Source organism: Bos javanicus, chromosome 25, assembly GCF_032452875.1.
Source record: "Bos javanicus breed banteng chromosome 25, ARS-OSU_banteng_1.0, whole genome shotgun sequence".
NCBI lineage: Eukaryota > Metazoa > Chordata > Mammalia > Artiodactyla > Bovidae > Bos > Bos javanicus.
This window is the reverse complement of record NC_083892.1, coordinates 34,192,788-34,211,866: the sequence shown is the minus strand read 5'-3', so window position 1 is coordinate 34,211,866 and position 19,079 is coordinate 34,192,788. Positions and strand designations below refer to the sequence as shown.

The 19,079-nt window shown below is 51.5% G+C and overlaps 2 protein-coding genes across 11 annotated transcripts in view; one reads left to right on the top strand and one right to left on the bottom strand.

Moving 5' to 3' along the window:
- Window positions 1-2,524: 2,524 nt before the first annotated feature.
- MDH2 (malate dehydrogenase 2) lies at window positions 2,525-15,279 on the bottom strand. The gene is made up of 8 exons (XM_061401970.1): window positions 15,050-15,279; window positions 11,503-11,671; window positions 9,943-10,026; window positions 9,372-9,481; window positions 7,834-7,959; window positions 5,542-5,619; window positions 4,531-4,630; window positions 2,525-4,190 (listed from the first exon to the last, which is right to left on the bottom strand). The coding sequence occupies exons 1-8, from the start codon at window positions 15,113-15,115 to the stop codon at window positions 4,009-4,011; spliced, it is 915 nt and encodes a 304-aa protein (XP_061257954.1). The 5' UTR covers window positions 15,116-15,279; the 3' UTR covers window positions 2,525-4,008.
- STYXL1 (serine/threonine/tyrosine interacting like 1) overlaps window positions 14,434-19,079 on the top strand; it is a 32,693-nt gene continuing 28,047 nt past the window's right edge. For 2 of the 10 annotated variants that reach the window (XM_061401953.1, XM_061401950.1), the window contains exon 1: window positions 14,434-14,696. In XM_061401953.1, coding sequence (XP_061257937.1) covers window positions 14,669-14,696 — 28 coding nt within the window. In that variant the 5' untranslated portion in view covers window positions 14,434-14,668. The other 8 variants (XM_061401948.1, XM_061401952.1, XM_061401954.1 and 5 more) reach the window with 8 other exon arrangements.

The following is a 19,079-nucleotide window of genomic DNA, read 5'->3' as shown; positions in this document are numbered from 1 at the left end:
AGTTATACACACGCACACATCCTTTTAATATTCTGTTCCATTATGGTTTATCGCAGGATGTTGAATATAGTTCTCTGTGCTCTACAGTAGGAGCTTCTTATTTATCCATCTTATATATACTAGTCTACATCTTCTAATGTAAACTAGATAATAGTTTATATCCCAATCTCCTACTCCACCCTCCCCCTTGGCAATAACCACGGTCTGTTTTCTATGTCCGAGTTTCTTTCTGTTGTAGGTAAGTTCGTTTCTATCATATTTCAGATTCTGCAAATAAGTGATGTCATATGGTATTTGTCTTTTTTAGTAGGATAATCTCTAGTTGCATCTATGTTGCTCAAATGGCATGATTTCATTCTTTTTATGGCTGAGTACTAGTCCTCTGCATACACATGCCACAACTTCTTTATCCATTCCTCTGTTGATGGACGTTCAGGTTGCTTCCCTGTCTTGGCTATTGTGAATAATGTGGTTACAAACACAAGGGTATATGTATCTTTTTGAATTACAGTTTTGTCTGAATATATGCCCAGGACTGGGATTGCTGGGAAGTGAAAGTTTCTCAGTCGTGTCCGACTCTTTGCAACCCCATGGACTATACAGTCCATACCCACCCCTTCTCCAAAGGGTCTTCCTAACCCAGGGATCAAACCCAGGTCTCCCGCACTGCAGGCGAATTCTCTACCAGCTGAGCCACCAGGATCACGTGCTTAGTTTCCCGAGAAACCTCCATACTGCTTTCCACAGTGGCTGCGTCAGTTTACACTCCCACCAACAGCGTAGCAGGGAGGAACCTGCATTTTAAGCAAAGTCCTCGACGACCTTATGTGGTAACCACTGGTGTATGGAGGTGGGCGCTGACCTGACCATCCTAAACCAAGACAACTTGCTGAGTCATCTGCACTAGGTCCTGCCTGTCAGGGTCACGGCAAGGATCCCAGGGAATAGCAAACACACCCCAAAGAGAGCTGGCACAGTGCTTCACATACAGAATCACCAGGAGGAACTGGTCCAGCAGCACCATGACGTTCACAGCCACGCTCTTCCTAGGAGTGAAAACCCAACCACCTAATTACCCAACAGAGTGGAGTACATCTTACAGTACATTCACCTTAAGGATTACCCAGCAATTAAGCAGGCGATATGGGAAAACGCATATATACTTACAGAAAAGAATCACATGTAGCAGCTGATCTCCAAAGTTGGCTCCCACGGGACCAGGCCTTGGGTACTCAGGCCCTTGAGGCTCTTCCCAGCGTGGACCAGGGCTTGCCTTGTGACTTGCTTAAGCCACAGGGATGTAGCAGAAGTGATGCTGTGCTGGTTCCGAGCCCAAGCCTTAATGCCAGGCAGCTTCTGCTCCTGCACTTTTGGGAACCCTGAGCCATCAAGAAGAAATCTGCGCACCCCACTGTGGGGGCCTCATGGGGCCCAGCTGTCCTTTCATCCCCCCCAGTAGCAGCCGTGAGCCCGAGACATCATCTTGAACGTGCCGGGCTGGCCAGGCCCCTACACCTAGCAGAGCAGAATTTTCTGGTGGAAACTTGTCAACTGCAGAGTCGTGAGAAATTCTGCACCACTACAGTGTGCTTGTTACAGAGTAGTAACCAGCAGGACAGGCTGCACGTGGCATGAGCGTTCTCTCTGCTTTTGAAATATGCAAAATTAACAGAATAAATGCTACCGTCAGCGGTCATTTCCGCTTTATTATCTGGCTTACGTTTCAGGTTTTCAACAATGAACAGTATCATTTGTGTAAGAAAATAGCGCTGTCGTACCTGACATTTAATTGGGGGGACAAGAAAGCTGCAGATAAAGTGTCTGTCCACTGGGCGAAGCTCCATCCCCCACCTGCCTTTCACTGAAGGTCATCACCCATCGTCAGGAGGTTCTTTCCTAGGTATGGAGCTCTCAGTTTCCATTTCGGAGGCCACGGCTTCTGGGGAGCAGCCTGTGCCTGAAGGGAGTCGGGCCTCCCTTTAATCCCCCACACTTACGCTAAGCCCAGTTTGTGTGACAAGGCCCCTTCTGGCTCCTGACGAGGGCAGGAACCCCCCATGTCCGCGGCCCTGTGGCTGCAGCTGGTGTTCCGGCTTGGCTGTTCCCGCCCCTGCCCGGCCTTCCTCACGATTCTGTCACTGCCACTGAATATCAGGGCTCAACGAGAAGAGGATGTAATCCAGCCAGCGGTGCTGGTTGCTGGGCCAGAAAAACCACGGGACAGGAGACAGCAGCCTGGCGGCGCCCACTGAATGGCAGCAAGCGGGGGAGAGAACACGAAGGAATCAGGCCTGAGTGGGCCTTGCCCACCTCACAAGCCCAGGGGCGTGACAGCTCACAGCGCAGGCGTGAGAAGCAGTTACTGATAGAGATTTTAGACCTGAAGCTACTGAGGAGACCAGGATGCTTCAGTCTAAATTTTAAATAACATGTAGTTCTGACTCGTGATGGGAGAGACGCCAGACAGACACTCTGTAGTAGGCTCTAATGGGGAAGAAATCACAGGATTTAATTGGAGGAGACCTTGAAAAAGAAAATCAAAGCCTGCTTTTATTGATGCACCGACAGACTGACTGAGATTGCAAAGGGGTGGTTCGTTAATACAATCCTCCTCAACGAAGCAAATTGAAACGACAAAAGTATCTGAAATGGCTTTACAGTGACATGATGCCTTAATAAGTTAAGGAGACCGACTGCTCGCTAAGCGCCTTCTCATTTCATGTTCTTGACAAACTCCTCTCCTTTCTTGATGGAGGCTTTCAGCTCAGGGATGGCCTCAGCAATCATCTTCTCTTCGAAAGGGGAGACCTTGCCGATGCCTAGATTCTTCTCGATGCCCTTTTTCTGAAGGAGAGAGGGGAGATGGTAATATTTTACAAGAAAGCTTCCCTGAATGAGTTTGTTACAGAAGAGCCTGCTTGTAACTTCGTCAGCCCCGCCTAGCCTGTCTACACCAGTGGCCGGCGGCTTTGGGCAGCCTGTGGAGGGAGTCACACGCATCGGAGATGGGATGGGACAGGAAGGGACGGGTGTGAGCTGTGCTGGGAACTCAGGCTGCTGTCAGCCAGCCCAGGCTGGGGGCCAGGCCCCAGAACTCGCTGTGCACACAGCCCGATTGCTCACACGCCAGGTCTGTCTCCTCATCTGCCTCACAGAAGGCTGCCAGAACAAACCTGGGTCAGTTGGTACACAAAAAATTCAATAATTAGTAACACGAGTTGTTCTCCCCAACATAGAGCTTACTTCTCGGAGCTAGTTTCTTTCCCAAGTTGGTTAAGGACTGAAGAAACACTTAAATGTCCACCAGAACCCAATGTAAATACGTAGGTAAATGCTGGTTATTAGGAAGACAGCAGCCTGCCATCCAGGCCTCCTCAGACGCTCCCTGGTCAGAACCATCAGCCCGGGGCCTCACCATGCCACACACACCTGCTCAAAGGGCTCCAGGACTGACCTCTTCAGAGTGAGTCCCGGGGATTGTGGACACCAGGGGGCTGTGGGAAGGGCTTCTTTCTGGGCACGAGAGGAAGGATCCCAGCAGGTGCCCATGGCTGAGACACGGCAAGCTGCTCCCTGAACACCCGGTAGGAGTCAAGCAGACTGGACAGCTGTCCAAACCAGCCTGGCTGAAGCCAGCAACTTGACTAGAAGAGCCCTGTCACAACGGCCCAGGAACGTTGGAACTGAAGGTCCAACAGGCCTCGGCAGGCCCTGGGCTCAGGACAAGCACAGGCTGGTGTGGGGAAGCCGCTACTGGGAGCCGTCTGCAAGCCGCCTCGGGACACAAGGGTCCCGTTAGGATGGCTGCCCTGGTGGTCGCTGCCAACCAGCTGTTGGAGCCATGAGAGCCCATCAGCCCCACAGACGGAGGTGTCTCCCTGCTCCTGATTCGGTGGCGCTTCTACCCTCCAAAGGCGGCGGGATGGTCCCAGCTCACGGACATCCGAGTAACAGAGTGAAGGCTCCAGGTGCAGCAGCTGATTCTCCACTACAGAACGCGCTCCTCCTTCAGCTGAGCCCCGGCCCCCAGGTACGTACCCCCAGCAGCAATGGTGTGGAGAAATACGGACAGTCCGTTTCTTGGGACTTAACGAAGGAACATTCGACGACGCCTTCCTTTCCATTCATCGCGTCCACGAGGGAGAAGACAAAGCGGGCTCCAGCGTATGCCATGGACAGGGTGGCAGAGCCTAGGAGGACACATGTGGGTCAGCCACGCCAGCGCTGTGACCTGGAGATCCAGGCGCGCTCTCCTGCCAGCTGAAAATCTACCTGCATAACCTCCAGCCTTCTAGTCATCGGGAATGTATGTCAGCATTCCCTGACCTGACAAATGCATGAACGGCATGGAATTAGCTCTGCTGACCTTAGACGCTACTCCACGCCGCCCAGCAGGCCGAGCTGCCCTGACTGGGGGGTGGCATGTCAAGTGGATGGAGGTGAAACTGAGAAAAGGCTCTGCTCCTTGCCAGGCGCTCGTGTCTTCAGCTCAGACTCTAACCAGGGCCCGGGGCCACCCCTGAGACCTACCCGCTCCGGCCTTCGCCTTGACCACCTCTGTGCCAGCTTCCTGGATCCGACCGGTGAGGGTGGTCAGCTGGTCCTGGGGAAATTCCACCTTGGGGGTGCACTGCAAGCAGAAGCCACAGGGACCACATGAGCAGGGTCAGGCTCCAAGGTCCCGCGCCCTCCTAACCCCTGGCCCATGGGGGCCGGGCATCGCGCTCATGTGGGAAATCAGGACTCTTTCTTTAAAGAAAAAGCTGACTTTGTTGGGCGGTGCAGTGAGATCCCTACTCATTTTTTAAAAACTTGTTCTATTTTGGACTAATTTTAGACTTACTAAAATGCTGTAAAAATAGCAGGAAGATTTTCCTCACCTGCCTTACCTGACGTTAACATCTTACATAACCAGGATGCAGTTATGAAGAGCAGAGAATCAGTATCACGTGTGATGTACTAGACCACAGACCTTATTCACTGGTCACCAACTGTCCCCCTACCTCCCTCTGCTGTTCAGGGTCCTGGCAGGGCCCACTGCACTCAGGGATCGCGCCTCTGACTGCTCCCTCCGCCCTCCCCTGTCTTTCATGACAGGGGTCAAGGGCACTGAATGCTCGCTCTAAGGGATGTCCATCAATTCAGAGTTAAAGTGTTTACTCAGTATCTCCTTCCGAGGTCAGAGGTTCCGAGGTGATTTATCTCATTCTCGGGGGTGTTTACTTTGTCTCCTCATTTTTATACAGAGACCTTGCCTGCTCTGACCTAACCGGGAAGGCAGGGGGTGCTTCCACCAGCAGTTTTCAGGGTGTGTGGGAGCTGGCCGTTCTAACACCTTCTGGCCACACTTGCTCCCACAGCCCCCAGGCCATCGGGAGACCCCCCCAGACAAGTGGGGTGGGGCTGCACCCACAGTGGGAATCCTTTCACAGTAACCACGGAGGGTGAGGTCTGCCTGCCCCAGGGCCCCACCGTCAGCCTCTGAAGGGCGCTCGTGGGCTGGGGCCTCCGGGCGAGGAGACACACACCCGTGACACACACCTGGGAGATCAAGGGGATGATGGTTTTCCCAGCGTGGCCGCCGATGACGGGGACGTTGACTCGGGCTGGGTCCAAATCCTGGTCAGGAAAAGCGTGAAGTCTGATTAATTTTTAAACAAGCACTTTGAGTGTCAAACCCATCGTATGCACCTTAAGCAGCAACATTTGGAAAATCCACAAAACTCAAGAACAAAACAAAGGAGCCGGGAGAGAGGCCGCGGGCGAGTCCGGCTGCGCTCACCTCTCCCACCAGCCCCCGCGCCCGCACACTCTGACGTCAGCTTGAACACGTGCAGTGAGGAGTACCTGGCGTCTGGTGAGGACATGTAAGGTTCTCCCTTCACAACGGGCTGGCAACTGCCTCCGTGGAGGGTCCCAGCTGGTCCCCCTCAGCCTGACAGCTTCCTGGGACCAGAGGACGGCAGCCCTCCTTCCCACACCTGCCGTCACGCCCGTGTCAGCCCAGACTCACGTGCCCACACTGTGTTCACCGTGAACAAAGCAGATTCTCTTTCCCTCACACGAGAGCGAGATTCTAGAAAAGCCAGGGCTGAGAAGTCTGTCAGCTCAGTGATTGGAACCAAAAGGAGGGAACCACGTGGAAAGGGGTCACGACGCCACAGTTAGTTAAGCGGGGCTTGTTGAGACGGCTGATTCACTTGTTAAACCTGAGGCATGATTGCCCGCCCCTGCCTCCCGCCGAGAATCTGCGAATCAGGTATTTTTTATCACAGAAAAAGACACTGGTGGGAGTTATGGGAGAGGGGTTGCTGCCGCTGCTGCGTCGCTTCAGTCGTGTCCGACTCTGTGCGACCCCACAGACGGCAGCCCACCAGGCTCCCCATCCCTGGGATTCTCCAGGCAAGAACACTGGAGTGGGTTACCATTTCCTTCTCCAATGCACGAAAGTGAAAAGTGAAAGTGAAGTCGCCCAGTCGTGTCCGACTCCTAGCAGCCCCATGGACTGCAGCCCACCAGGCCCCTCCGTCCACGGGATTTTCCAGGCAAGAGTCCTGGAGTGGGCGCCATTGTTAGCAGTCCCCAAACGCTGCAGCTGCTAGAGAGAGATGCCCTGAGTTAGGAACCCGCTTCACCCAGCAAGGGGAGCCCAGTCACAAGGGTGGGCGGGCCCAGCAGCAGAGGGCTAACGGAGCAAGGAGCTTGCACAGGGTGCCAGGCTGGGCACCTGGGACATGGCACCAACAATCCCACTCCAAACACACGTGTGCTGAACTGGTTATTCAATCCAACTGTCTCCAAAATTGTTGCGGTTCAGTCATGTCCAACTCTTTGCAACCCCATGGACTGCAGACTGCCAGGCTCCCCTGTCCTTCACTATCTCCCAGAGTTTGCTCAAACTCACTATCTCTGGAATTAAAGCGTCTCTTTCCACTTTACTCCACAGAGCTCCCAGGCCCTGGGGCCACGTCTCAGGATCTGCCCCATGGAGAAGAGAGGCTGAGGAACACGCCACAGCAAGAATGGCAGTGGAGAGAGGTGCTGAGTGCAGGGGCGGAAGGTGGAGGTCAAATCCTGTGCCTGCCCTTCTCTCCAAGCCACGTGCATGGCAATTATTCCTAACTGGCGGGAGGTAGGATGGGAAACCTCTTCTGCAGAGTCACAAAAAATGGTCTGAAGCTCAGGAGGGATGTTTACTGGGGAGGGAGGAGTGGTTCTGCAGGGTCCACAACCAGGGACTTTAGACAGTGAGTTGTGAAACACACTGAGGACTCTGGACCCGGCGCCGGTGCCACACCCACCCCAGGACGAAGGCAGCTTGGAAGAAGCCGGCAGCTGGCGAGAGCAGAGGGGAGTCTAAGTCACTAGCGTTCCCGAGGAGGAGCGAATCAGGACACAGACCGGGATAACAACGCTGACACTATCTCAGGAGCTTGCCCAAGCCCATCCTGTTTGCTGATCTTATCATTTGCCTAACGATGAGCAGGTCAATCCTGCGAAGGCCAGTTATCAGAGGTGGAGAGTACCAGGAGCACAACCCGCTCCAGCCAGCGAGAGACCCCGGGAAAGCCTGCACCCTGGATGCTGCGGGGAGGAGACGAGCTGGTCAATGCAGGCGCTGGCCAGTCTCAGCCCGCAGGCGCCCGTCTGCATTCCCCACGAAAACGTGAGAGCTGCCGCCCATGAAGGAGGTGAGCTTTGAAGACATTTAACACTACCCTCAGGTTACACGTGGCCTATGGGGCCCTGGTGTCCTCCACGCCCATCAGTGAGCCAAGGATGGACACGGAGGATCAGAAAGGCCACGTGAAAGACGCCCGATGCGGCTCTCACCTTCAGCTCTGCGACGAAAGCGTTGGCTCGGACAATGTCCAGGGTAGTCACCCCGAAGATTTTGTTGGGGTTGTACACTCCGTGTTTCTTGAAAACCTCCGCTGTGATTGGGATGGTGGAGTTAACCTAGTAAATCCAAGAGAAAGGCAGAATTCACCTGCATTCTGAGAGCAGAGCCATGCGACAGAAGGAAAAATCTCATCCGACTATTAGCAAGCCCGAAGGTGTCACATTAAGTTGCCCTGTCTGGTAACTGAGCCTCACCATGGAAGGCCCCCTACTCTAAAAGACTGCTTCGTCCCCTAGCCCCCCACCCTGCCATGTGAAAGAAGCCCTTCACTGCTGCGGGCACTCTTCCCCTTGGTGACCTCCGACCCCAAAGTTCACATATGCACGTGACCCTTCAACAGTCAACTTAAAAATGTGACGAAGGCTCTGCAAGCCAGGTTCTGCTCCAGCTGGGCCTTAGGCCCTAAAGACCATTCTTTAAAAAAAAAAAACAAAAAAAAAACCAGCCTAGTACAGAGCTACAAGCTCAGATGGCCCAGGGCTAAGTTCCAGCTCTGGCACTCTGCATTGTAACCCTAGGCAAGTTACATCAACTCCCTGGGACTCAGTTTCTTTATCTGTAAAGATGGAAGAGTAACCTCATGAGGTTACTTTGAAGGCTAAGTGTCTTAATATACGGCAAACGCTTAACATATTACCTGGTACATGGAAAGAATTAAGACAAAACCAGCAAGATTTATATCAGGTACTGGTTAATCAGCTCCCCAACAACTTCTGACCAGTGGCCCCTGAGGAAAGGGGAGCTGCTTGGAAAGGGCTGGTCCCTCTTCCCAGAGGCCCTGGCCTCAAGCTCGGGGTGTTCACCTGCGGCCACGTCCCTCAGTCAACAGCACTGTCATCACACTTCACCCGGGTCCTTCTCGTACTCGGAGACCGGAGTCCAGATTCAATCAGGAGGGAGGGACGGAGGAGGCTGCTGTCAAATGCAACCAGGGGCCCTGCTGGGGTGGGCATGCGCGCCCTAGCTGACTTCTCAGGGGGACACAGCTCCCGACCCGGAGTTTCTGAACTGAGGAACAATCTTCCTGCAAAAACCAGCGAGCAGGGCCTGGGTAGGGGCGAGTGGAGGCGGCCGTGTATGTGATCAGGTGTGAGTGTGAGGAGGGAGAGGCCGGAGTGGCAGGAACTGCAGAGCCTGAGTGGAGCACAGTCAAAGAAGCTAACAGGCTGCCGCAATCTCATCTACGGGCGGCCTGAGGAGCAGACCTCCTTTCTAGGTGGAAGGACTAGGACACCGAGAGGGGAAGTGACCTGCCTTCAAAGGCACATGCTTGATGGGAAATTCAGGTTACCACTCACATGGTGCAGGCCAGAAAGAATCCTTAGGAAATAATTTAAGGCCTCTTAGTATGCATCCCCTTTATCCACTTCCACACATCAACCTGCTCATTCTCCACTTTAAGCACAGCCGCACGCTGAGCTTTCAGGCGGCACTTGCAGACGCCCACCTGCCAGCGGCGGGTACTTACTGGATTTGAGATGATGCAGATCATGGCTTCCGGGCAGTGCTGGGCACAGGCAGCGGTCAGGGTGGCCACGATCGTGGCGTTGGTATTGAACAAGTCATCTCGGGTCATACCTGAGAATGATCCAATTCAATATTGTTCATAGAGCACAGGACGAATTCCCAAACATGTGCCAAGTGCTGTGTGTTTGTTGTTAAGGATGTTGAAACGTGAGTGACACAGGGTCCCTGTCAAGTAAATCCGTCTTGTAGGGAAAATGACCCAGTGTGACAAGTGCCAAGACAGAGGTCAGTGTGGATCGAGTGTGGGGACGGGAGATAGGGGATTATACCCGAGGAGGATCAGTAAGCCTTCCAAGGCAGAGATGCGTGGAGAAAGGGCGTTCCGTGCAGAAAACCCAAGAGACTGGGCAAGGGGACCCAGTGACCTGTGCAGGGCTCTGTCTGCACCCCACGGGCATCTGGGAGCCTGGAATCTTTTCTGCAGCAGAGAAAAAACCAGCTCCACTTTTCATGGAAAACCACATCCTTAGCTGACTTTCAGGGAGACACTAGGCAAGGCTTTCAACACACACCTGGTTTTCTTGGGACTCCCGCCGGAATGACCACCACATCGCAGCCCTTCAGGCAATCTGGCAGCTGCTCAGGTCCGAGATAGCCTGGAAAAAAAAAACACTCGAGTGAGCAATTTCACAGTTTCCGACCCGCAGAGAGCCCAGGAGGACAGCCCCACCCAGGTCCAAATCTGACCACAGGCCTCAAGACAGGATGGAAGGGCTATCTGTGAAGGGGTTCCTCTCCTTGAGAACTACCGCCATGGTCTGGACGACTCCAGCTGGCAGGACAGTCCCTTTCATTCCACTTTCCCCAGCCTCTATGGCCCAGCCCCCCTACAGAACGGCATAAGCATCCAACTCGGCCACTTGGCCTTATCTGACGCGACTTGCCAGCACCTCGGAGTCCTGCTCAGCTCCCGCTAAGAGCTGCTTATTCCACATCACGGTCATCCTAACAAAAACTCCATTTTGGGGTCAGATCAGAAGGTGCACTGGAGGCCAGGAGAGAGACTCCACGACACACAGGGACTCTACATATTAGCACCGGCTTTGCTTATTCCTATCACCTGAGGAGAAGAGGGTTCACTTTCAAACATCTCGGGAATTGGCTCCAAAGACCAAAATCTGCTTTGATTTGACTTTTCCCTATTGTGTGAGCTTCTGGAAACTCTGAAATATACAGCCCAAGAGAAAGTAAGCCAACTAATGCACAGGGACCTTGGAAGGCACACAAGCAAGTGACCTGACAAGTCAACCTTCTGTACTGTCTGCACCCACTGAAGACACGTGCAAACACCATCGGCAGCCTCACACCATCAGTGGAGACAGGAAGCAGTACGAGGCTCCTGCACAGCAATCTGACATTCTACAGTAAAAGCTGTAAAGCAGCCGTTACTTGCTCATTCTACTTTTACGATCCTAAACAAAATGTAAAGATAACAAGATGCTTATGCTTACATAAATACTTACAGTACAGCGCAACACAAAACAGCCCAATGGCCAAGAGCATGGGTATAACAATAAATAAACTGTAACTTACAATAACTCTTTAAAAATGATTTTACCAAAAATTTGGTGACGTGGATAAACGCTACTATAATGAGCAGGCTATACATAACTGTATGTGATTATGAATGACTTCTTGGATAATATACCTATATTCATTTCAGATTTCCCTAAGGTGGCTGTGCTTTGAAGAAGCTGGCGGAGGAAACCCTGGGGTGGAGGGATGGCCCGGCCCGGAAGGCACTGGCAGCACACCAGGGACAGCACCGCTTACTGCCCCCACGTCCCTGCAGAAGGCTCCCCTACCCCTCCCCCTACCCTCCTATTATTTTAAATCATACAAAATTGTAAATGGGAAGATCAGGCCACTGTTGTTTTTCTGAAAGACACTAGTTACATTTTCAGATGCAAGTGCAAAAAGCTGCAATAATTCATAAAATGTAATTCTAAAATGGACACGGAAACCCCAAGTCTCTGAACACCTAGTTCCACCCAAGAATCTCACTCTAAACCTGGATCCTGGTCTCCTGGGGAGAAGAGGTGAAAGGTCTGTGGGGTCAGCGGGCCCAGTACCTTTCACGGTCGCTCTGGTCTCGATGTGGCTCAGGTCGGCGGCCACTCCGGGCGTGTGAGCGATATCGTAGAGGGTCAGGCGGCTCACCAACGGGCTGTTCTTCAGAAGAAGCGAAAGCGGCTGCCCAATTCCTCCAGAGGCCCCCAGCACGGCTACTTTAGCATTGTTCTAGAAAGAGGCAGAGAGAGAGGACTCTGAAGACGGACTCAGCATTAAAAGGATTCACACGTAAAAACTGCAGACTGCGGCCCCTGGCCTCTTTTACTGCAGTGGTCCCAAACGAAGAGGCGAAGGTATTCCTACCACCCCAAAGCCCTGTTTCTTTCCGGACGTTCAGAGGCATGCCTCAGGAAAACGGGGGACAACCTGTGCCTTCAGGTGCTGTGAGGGTCAGGGCACACTTCTCCCGTACCCTCGAGAGACAAGCAGACTACTCACTCGGCCGCTGGACTGCTAACAGAAGCCTCTCCTGCAACATGCAGTTTTAAAAACTATAAACAAATATTTCTGAAATCCTACCAATGGGCCAGTGCTTGGACCTGGGGGCTGTAGGAGTGAAACAGACCTTGGCCAGCTCCCGAGTGGCCAGGCAGTGAGATGCTCAGGAGCTGAGGGCAAAGAGCTGTCCTGAAGCGAAGTCCTGCCCTAAAGCTCACTCCCCTTACACAAGAGGCACTCTCCCCTCTAGGTCTTGCGCAGGGCCTAACCCAAACCCCAGCCATCCTCAGGGAGGCTGCTTCCAGCCTAAACTCACAAAACGAGAAGGGGAGCCTATACTGGCAAGCAGGCCAGGAAGAAGACAAACTGAGAAAAGAGCCTCTGCGGGAGTTCAAAGGCTGGTACACAGTCCTGGAGGGCAGCGTCTACACTACGGCTCCAAGTTGTGTTCCATAGCAACCGAAGCCAGCAATACAGGGCTTCTGTCAACAAAAGCAAACCCAGCAAACCAAAACAAAAAAAAGCCCTCAAAAAAACACCTCATACACAGTGTGATTTGCTTGAAGAAATTAAAACTCGAAAGGGGATATACTACAAGTTAGATTCAAATTCACGTGTTCTTTTTTTAAAGTTGTACCCCTGACTTCACAGAAAAGTAGCTGGACCAACCACCCAGAACCTGAAGTCTGGAATCTCACCCACCTCTGGAGCTTCAATGATCACCCTCACACCTTGTTCCGAATCCCAGGGACTCCCAGATTCCAACTCCACATCTCCAGTTCTGTTAGGCATTCCACTGGTCCCACTAACCCAAATGTGTAAATAAATTTATCCTCGCTACCTCTCCCATCCCTGTCCCCAAATGGCACCTGTGTTCACCCACATTCAAACCTTTATTCCTATCTTCTGCCTCTTTCCTTACTGGAGACACCCAGTTAAGACACGAAGGAGCTGGCATCTCAAACATCTTCCTAACCTGCCCCTGATTTCCACTCTGATTCCACTGTCTAACTTAGGTCCTCAGCTCTACCTCTCAACCATCCTCTCCCAAATTCAAAGGTTTCATCATTGCCTTGCTCAAAAATCCTTTCAAGTTCCTCATGCCCAGATTTCTCAGCCTGGCTCCCACGACTGACCAGGGTTCCAGCACGGGGAGCACAGCACAGTCCCCTTGGTGTGTGGGATGTAAATGTCAAAGATTATGTCTTAATTCTATCTAACAGGTGAAGAATTAACATCTACCAGGAAACAGACAGACCTGGTGTCCTCAACTAGGGTTCTTGGATCAATCAGTCCCCTGTGACAAACAAGATGAATGCAACACACTCTCAGTGGAATGAGGCCATGTTACTTTTTGTATAAGGTTTCATCAGCTCAGCTAATATTTATAAAAACATAACTTGTAAATGGTGGAATCTTTACAGTGAGATGAATCTCTGCTATTGCAGGACAGCGCATGATCTCTTCCTGAACAAGCTGTTGCCAGATTTCACATCCCTTCCCAGTGTTTGGCACACTGTTTAGCAATGGGCTTTGAAAATGGATATACAGTAACACTTCCTTCACAAGTTTGCTTTCTAAAGTCTGTATAACAAACTTTATTTAACAGCTTGTTTTTAAATTTTTTTCTTGTGTTTATATATTAAAACATTAGTACATACAGAGACATAAATACACGCAGGTTGAATGCTCACTCCATTTTTCCGGTTAATGACACAGGATCTAAAGTCTCTAGGCCAATGCACCATCTGGCTCAAGCTCATCTTTCTGACTTCTACACCTGCCTTCTCAACGACTCTGTCTGTATGTCCAGTAGGAATTTTAAACTCAGCATATCCAAACCTGAGCTCCCGATATCAATACCACCCTCAACTCCCATCACTCTTTCTGAGCAGTTTTTCCTACCTTAGCAACTCAACTCCAAAATCCAAAGCCTTGGTTTTCTCCATGTTCCTTCTTCTCTCAATACCCCTCATGAAATCATAGCAGCAAATATGGGTCTTATCTTCAGTTAGGTCCCTTCCCCCACTCCTCAGCGTCACTCTTCAACACCCCCACCGTCCTAGGGTCCTAAGCTTACTCACTTTTGGCTAAGTGCTGCTTCTCACTCACCCCAGTATCACCGGCAGCACCCAACACAGTTCTGGGCAAGCAGATACTCAAAGGTACTTATGTGTGTATTTATTTTCCAAATGAACTGAACACACAGGAGACGGGTCTGAAAGGCGGAGGCTAAGAAATGCAGAACCTCATTTAACAATCACCTCCCTTTTAGGGCAAGGTACTTAAGAGGCGATGTGGGCATTCCAGGGTTCACTTACTTGGGTTGTATTAGAATCACCCGGGGCACTTGATAAAAACAGAGGCCCAGCAGGTCCTACCTCCTTCACTGACCCTCTGTCTCTGATCTTTATCAGTACTCTGGTGATTCTGATACACACCAGAGTTTAGGAATCGCTGCCCGAGACGGCTAAAAATAGCTTAGGCTTAAGCAGTCCCAGGCCAAGCCAGGCCCAAGCGGCCCACCCGCAGGCAGCAGCGTTCAAAAGGTCCTTAAGAGGAAGCAGTCTTCCGGTTCTTAGAGGGAAGGCTTGGTGATCCGAAAAGAAAAAATTACAGTGGTCAGGAGAGGGGAATTTTAATCCTCTGGCCAAAAGACTGTGTAACCTTGGACCAGTGTTCTACCCTGGGTAGCTCCGTCTGCACTATGAAGTTAAAAATTACACAATGCTGGTACGGAAGCTGCAACAACAAGGTTAGTCTCTCAGAATACTACGGAAGGTAAGTTACTTTAGGCCCTACAGCCCTGGCTTCTCAAGCTTGAAGGAGCACAGGTCAAGAGCAGACTCTGGGGATGAACTGGCAGGCTCGGAGAAGAGCCCCGGTACTGGAGCTGGACTATTTCCCACCTCCCTGACTCCGGGACTTTCTCCCGCGCACCTCCAGCCCAGTATCAGGGCCGACCCAGCCGACACAACTGCGGGTCTGCACCAGGCGGCCCAGCGGTCCAAGCTGACTGACCCGGGGTCAAGGCTGCTCGCGAGCCAGGAACACACGTGGCCTAGGCCAGGGAGCCTCCACCTGCAGGCTGCCCCTCGCAGGGCCTACCTGGGCCGAGGTGCTGAAGCTGCGGCGGAGAGCGGTGCCGGCAGGCCGGGCGAGGGCGGAAAGCATGGCTGGGACGGGCGGGGCGCGGACAGGCTGGCAAAGGAACTGTCACCAGACAAGTGACTCCAACGACCTCCACACTGCACAAGGCTCCCGGCGCTGCTCCGCCTTGTCTCGCGAGAGCGGCGCTGCTTCCGGCGCCCTCACGTCCCAGCTCTCGCGGTATCTCGGCCACATCCGGGCTTTCTAGGAGGCCCGCAGAAGGGTGCTTCCCGGAGCGCAGTCCTGGGCTGGGTCATAGCGCTGGTCGTGTTGCGTACGGCCTGTGAGGGAGACGCGGTCAGAGTGGGAGGGAGAGTCCGCACTCGAGAGGTGGAAGAAGACGGGCTGTAGGCTTGGAGAGCCTTAGAGGAGCCATTTTGCAGGTGGGGCCCCAGACAGAGGCTCTGACAGGGCGACCGGCCGAGGTCAGGTCGGAGGCCCGACGGAATGGGTGCGATCCGAGCCGCTCTTCCCCTCCGCCAGCTCAGCCAAACCCACCCATCCTGTCCCTGGGGACTGGAGGGGCTCCGAACTCTGGAAAGCTCTGGAAAGGAAATGGGGGAGGGGAGGTTGAGAGCCCCGGGATTGAGGTGGAGGATGGGGGCTCCTCTAATTTGTCAATCCTGTGCACCACCCCTGATTACACCCAGTCCGTCCACTTGTCGTTCCTCATGATGCCCAGGATCTTCTATTAAGTTTACAAAGTTTTAGGGACACCACTCCCGAGAATGACAGACCCTGAGCAGTGACTCATCGCTAGAGTTTACAGATGCGGTAACAGATATCCAGGTGATAAAACTTGCAAAGTCACGCCGTCCCTTCACCTCTGGTCGGCCCAGCAATGCTGTCAACCTGGCCACGTCGTTTCAGCTTTAGGAGCCAAGAAACCATGTTGAGCACAGTTAGTGGATTTGTTCAGAGTCCACCACAGACAAAGTGAAGACATGGTTTTTGCTCACTGGAAGCTTTCCATTCAAATGTATCAGTATACTTAGAAGCTTCGTTTGTCCTGCTGCTATTTTCTGGGGGTGCAGAGACCTCCTTGCCCTCCAAAAGTTCAGGGTCAAGTGGGGCAGATCGGTGTGTTGCAGGTTGTTACCTTGGAGAAGTGTGCAAACCCAGTGAGGGGGAACCGATGACAGCCTACTTGGGAACGGGGTAGCAGGAGGTGAAAAAGAACAGTTAGCCCAAGTACTGACGAACATACAAGTAGGAGGGTGCGTGTGATGACGGGCTTACTCTTCCCTGCCTCCTTTCCATTTGTTCATTGAGCTACTAAGATCACTTGCTTCACAGGTGAGCGAGGATCCACACATTTTCTGCCTTTAAGGAGCTCACAGTCTAGTGAGACAGGTACATTGCAAGCAGCATGATATGGGCAACACTAGAGAATTATGAGGGGCTGTGGGAACACAAAGTGTACGTTAAGGGAGTCAGAGAAAGCGAGGTTTGGAGAAAGAATGAGACCTATACTCTACAGGAACAGATCACCTTTAATGAGGCGAGAAGGGGCAGCAGTCAGATGAGTGAGCTGCTGCGCTAAGTGGAGAAAAGAGGAGGTATACAGGCAACATGGATGCGGAAATACATTGTCTCGAGGGGGCTGTTTTTCTTCAAGATTGTTTGGATTAGTTAACTTTTAACAACAAGGGCAAGGTATTCCTGAGGCCGGCTGAAGACTGGGACTGGCTGGGAGCTGGACCTAATCAATCTTAATGTCCATTCCTTCCTTCGGGGGGCGAGGGGGCGTCGGGGAGTTCTTTGTTCTGTATAGAATGCTGGGGAAGGCCCCACCATTGGAGGGGAGTTTTAACTCCAGGCTATTTTGAGCCGTGTAGCTTTCCTTCACAAAGGAGGACTATCTAACTCAGATTTGGGGTGGAGGTGGGGGCCGTGTGAGAGAGGACTTTGGAGGATGAAACATCTAAGCTAAGATGTAAAGGAAGAACAAGAGTTAGACCGTTCAGCGCCACAGGAGGGAGAGATCCTTGCACGTGGGCTTTGGAGTTCCCAAAGGAGGGGCACTGAGAGTTGGGCATTTAACAATAGAAAGTGTTCAGATGAGAAAGAAAGGGAAAAGAGCCCAAAGGAAAACCTGTAGGAGGGGACAGTGAACAGATCATTTCTGTTGGGAGTTGGGACATGAGAACAGTGTCCTTTATTGTATCACTGACTGTGTTCTCTTGTTAATTGTTTACCCCTGTATCTTACCACTGGAACTGAAAGCATCGTGCAGTCAGGTACTTTTATCTCTTTATTGTCCAGCACCTGACTAGGTTGAGAGTGGGTTTCTGAATTTGGGGAGAGTCAAGTGGTTTTAGATACAAGACTGGAAACCCCAGATTGTGCAGGGTTTATGCATGTTAGCGGAGAAGTTTGTGTTTTATTGCTTGGGAAGCAAGTGTTTGTCAGAGGCTTTTGTGATGCCACCAGAACTGTGTTTGAGGAAGATTAGACCGACTTTGGTATGTCAAAGATTCCAAGGGGAAAATGTGCAAGGCAGGGAGGTTGTTCAGAAGGCTTATCTTCCATAGTATTTTGAGAGACTAACCTTGTTCTTCTTGTAGTTTCTGTGCTGCAAGAGTCTTCAGTCATGTCCAACTCTGTGTGACCCCAGAGACGGCAACCCACCAGGCTCCCCCATCCCTGGGATTCTCCAGACAAGAACACTGGAGTGGGTTGCCATTTCCTTCTCCAGTTCATGAAAGTGAAAAGTGAAAGTGAAGTCGCTCAGTCGTGTCCGACTCCTAGCGACCCCATGGACTGCAGCCTACCAGGCTCCTCCGTCCATGGGATTTTCCAGGCAAGAGTACTGGAGTGGGGTGCCATTGCCTTCTCCAGCAAGAGTCTTAGGAGATGATAAATAATCTGAGTTTTGATGGTAGTTTTAGAAATGGGAAAGTGGGGCCAATAAGGGAGGGGGAAGAATTGATAAGAATTGTTTGTGCCTATCTGGATTTAAATAAAAGTGCTGTGGGAACTCAGCCTGAGAGAAGTTGTGTGGAAGGAGAGCTGTGTGGAGAAAAAGAGCTCTGTTTTAGATGGGCTGAATTGGAAGTGGTGATGAATTGTCCACATAAAAATGTCAGTGGACACTTGGGGGATTACTCCAAGAGGCAGTATGGGATTGAGACTCCTGAGAGAGGCCAGGGCTGAAGTTGTCCCTGTAGAGGGGAGAGTTGAGGCCACAGGAGAGGAACTTGAGTCAGATTCTCATGTTCACTGCTACATCTGGGGGTGGGACTTCTCCCCATCCCTGCCAAGTCAGTCAGCCCCTGTCAGCATCTCTAGGGCAGGGAACCCTTACCTCCCAAATTCTCTATTGGGCCATCCCCACCCAAAGTAGAGAAGTGTCCTCATATTTCAGGGGATTACAAAAACTGCCATATAGTTTACATACGATACAGTATCCAGATCTTAAGTGTGCAGTTTGATAGTTTTGACAGTTTGTAGTCTTGTAACCACCACCCAAAACAAGCTATAGGAACATTTTCTTTATTCCAGACAGTTCCCTTATGTCCCAGTCCCCCAGAAAATAGAAATACCTGACTTCCTGATTTCTATCACTATAGATTAATTTTTCTCGTTCTTCATTGTATATCTTTATGCACAATATAGGAAACACACCGATACCCTCTTTGCTGCACCCCACACGAGCCACGCATAAGCACGCATACTGACCATTTTGTTCCTTGCGAGAGGCTTTGGACCACGGTCACGAGCTATCAAAGTTTTGCTCTTAGGTGCACATATTCTGTGCTAACTTATCTTCTCTTCAACCCTAAAATTGTACCACAAGTGAAGTATTTTACTCAAGTGAAGTATTTTACATCTTTCATATCCTTGGAGCTAAAATGAAGAATTAGATTTAATTGTCCAACCTGTATGAGAGTTTTATTTCCCTCTAGGGACCCTAGAATATTGGAAATTGGGGACATGCATTTTAAAACAGAACTATGTTTATATAGCTTAATTTTCAGTTGTGGCC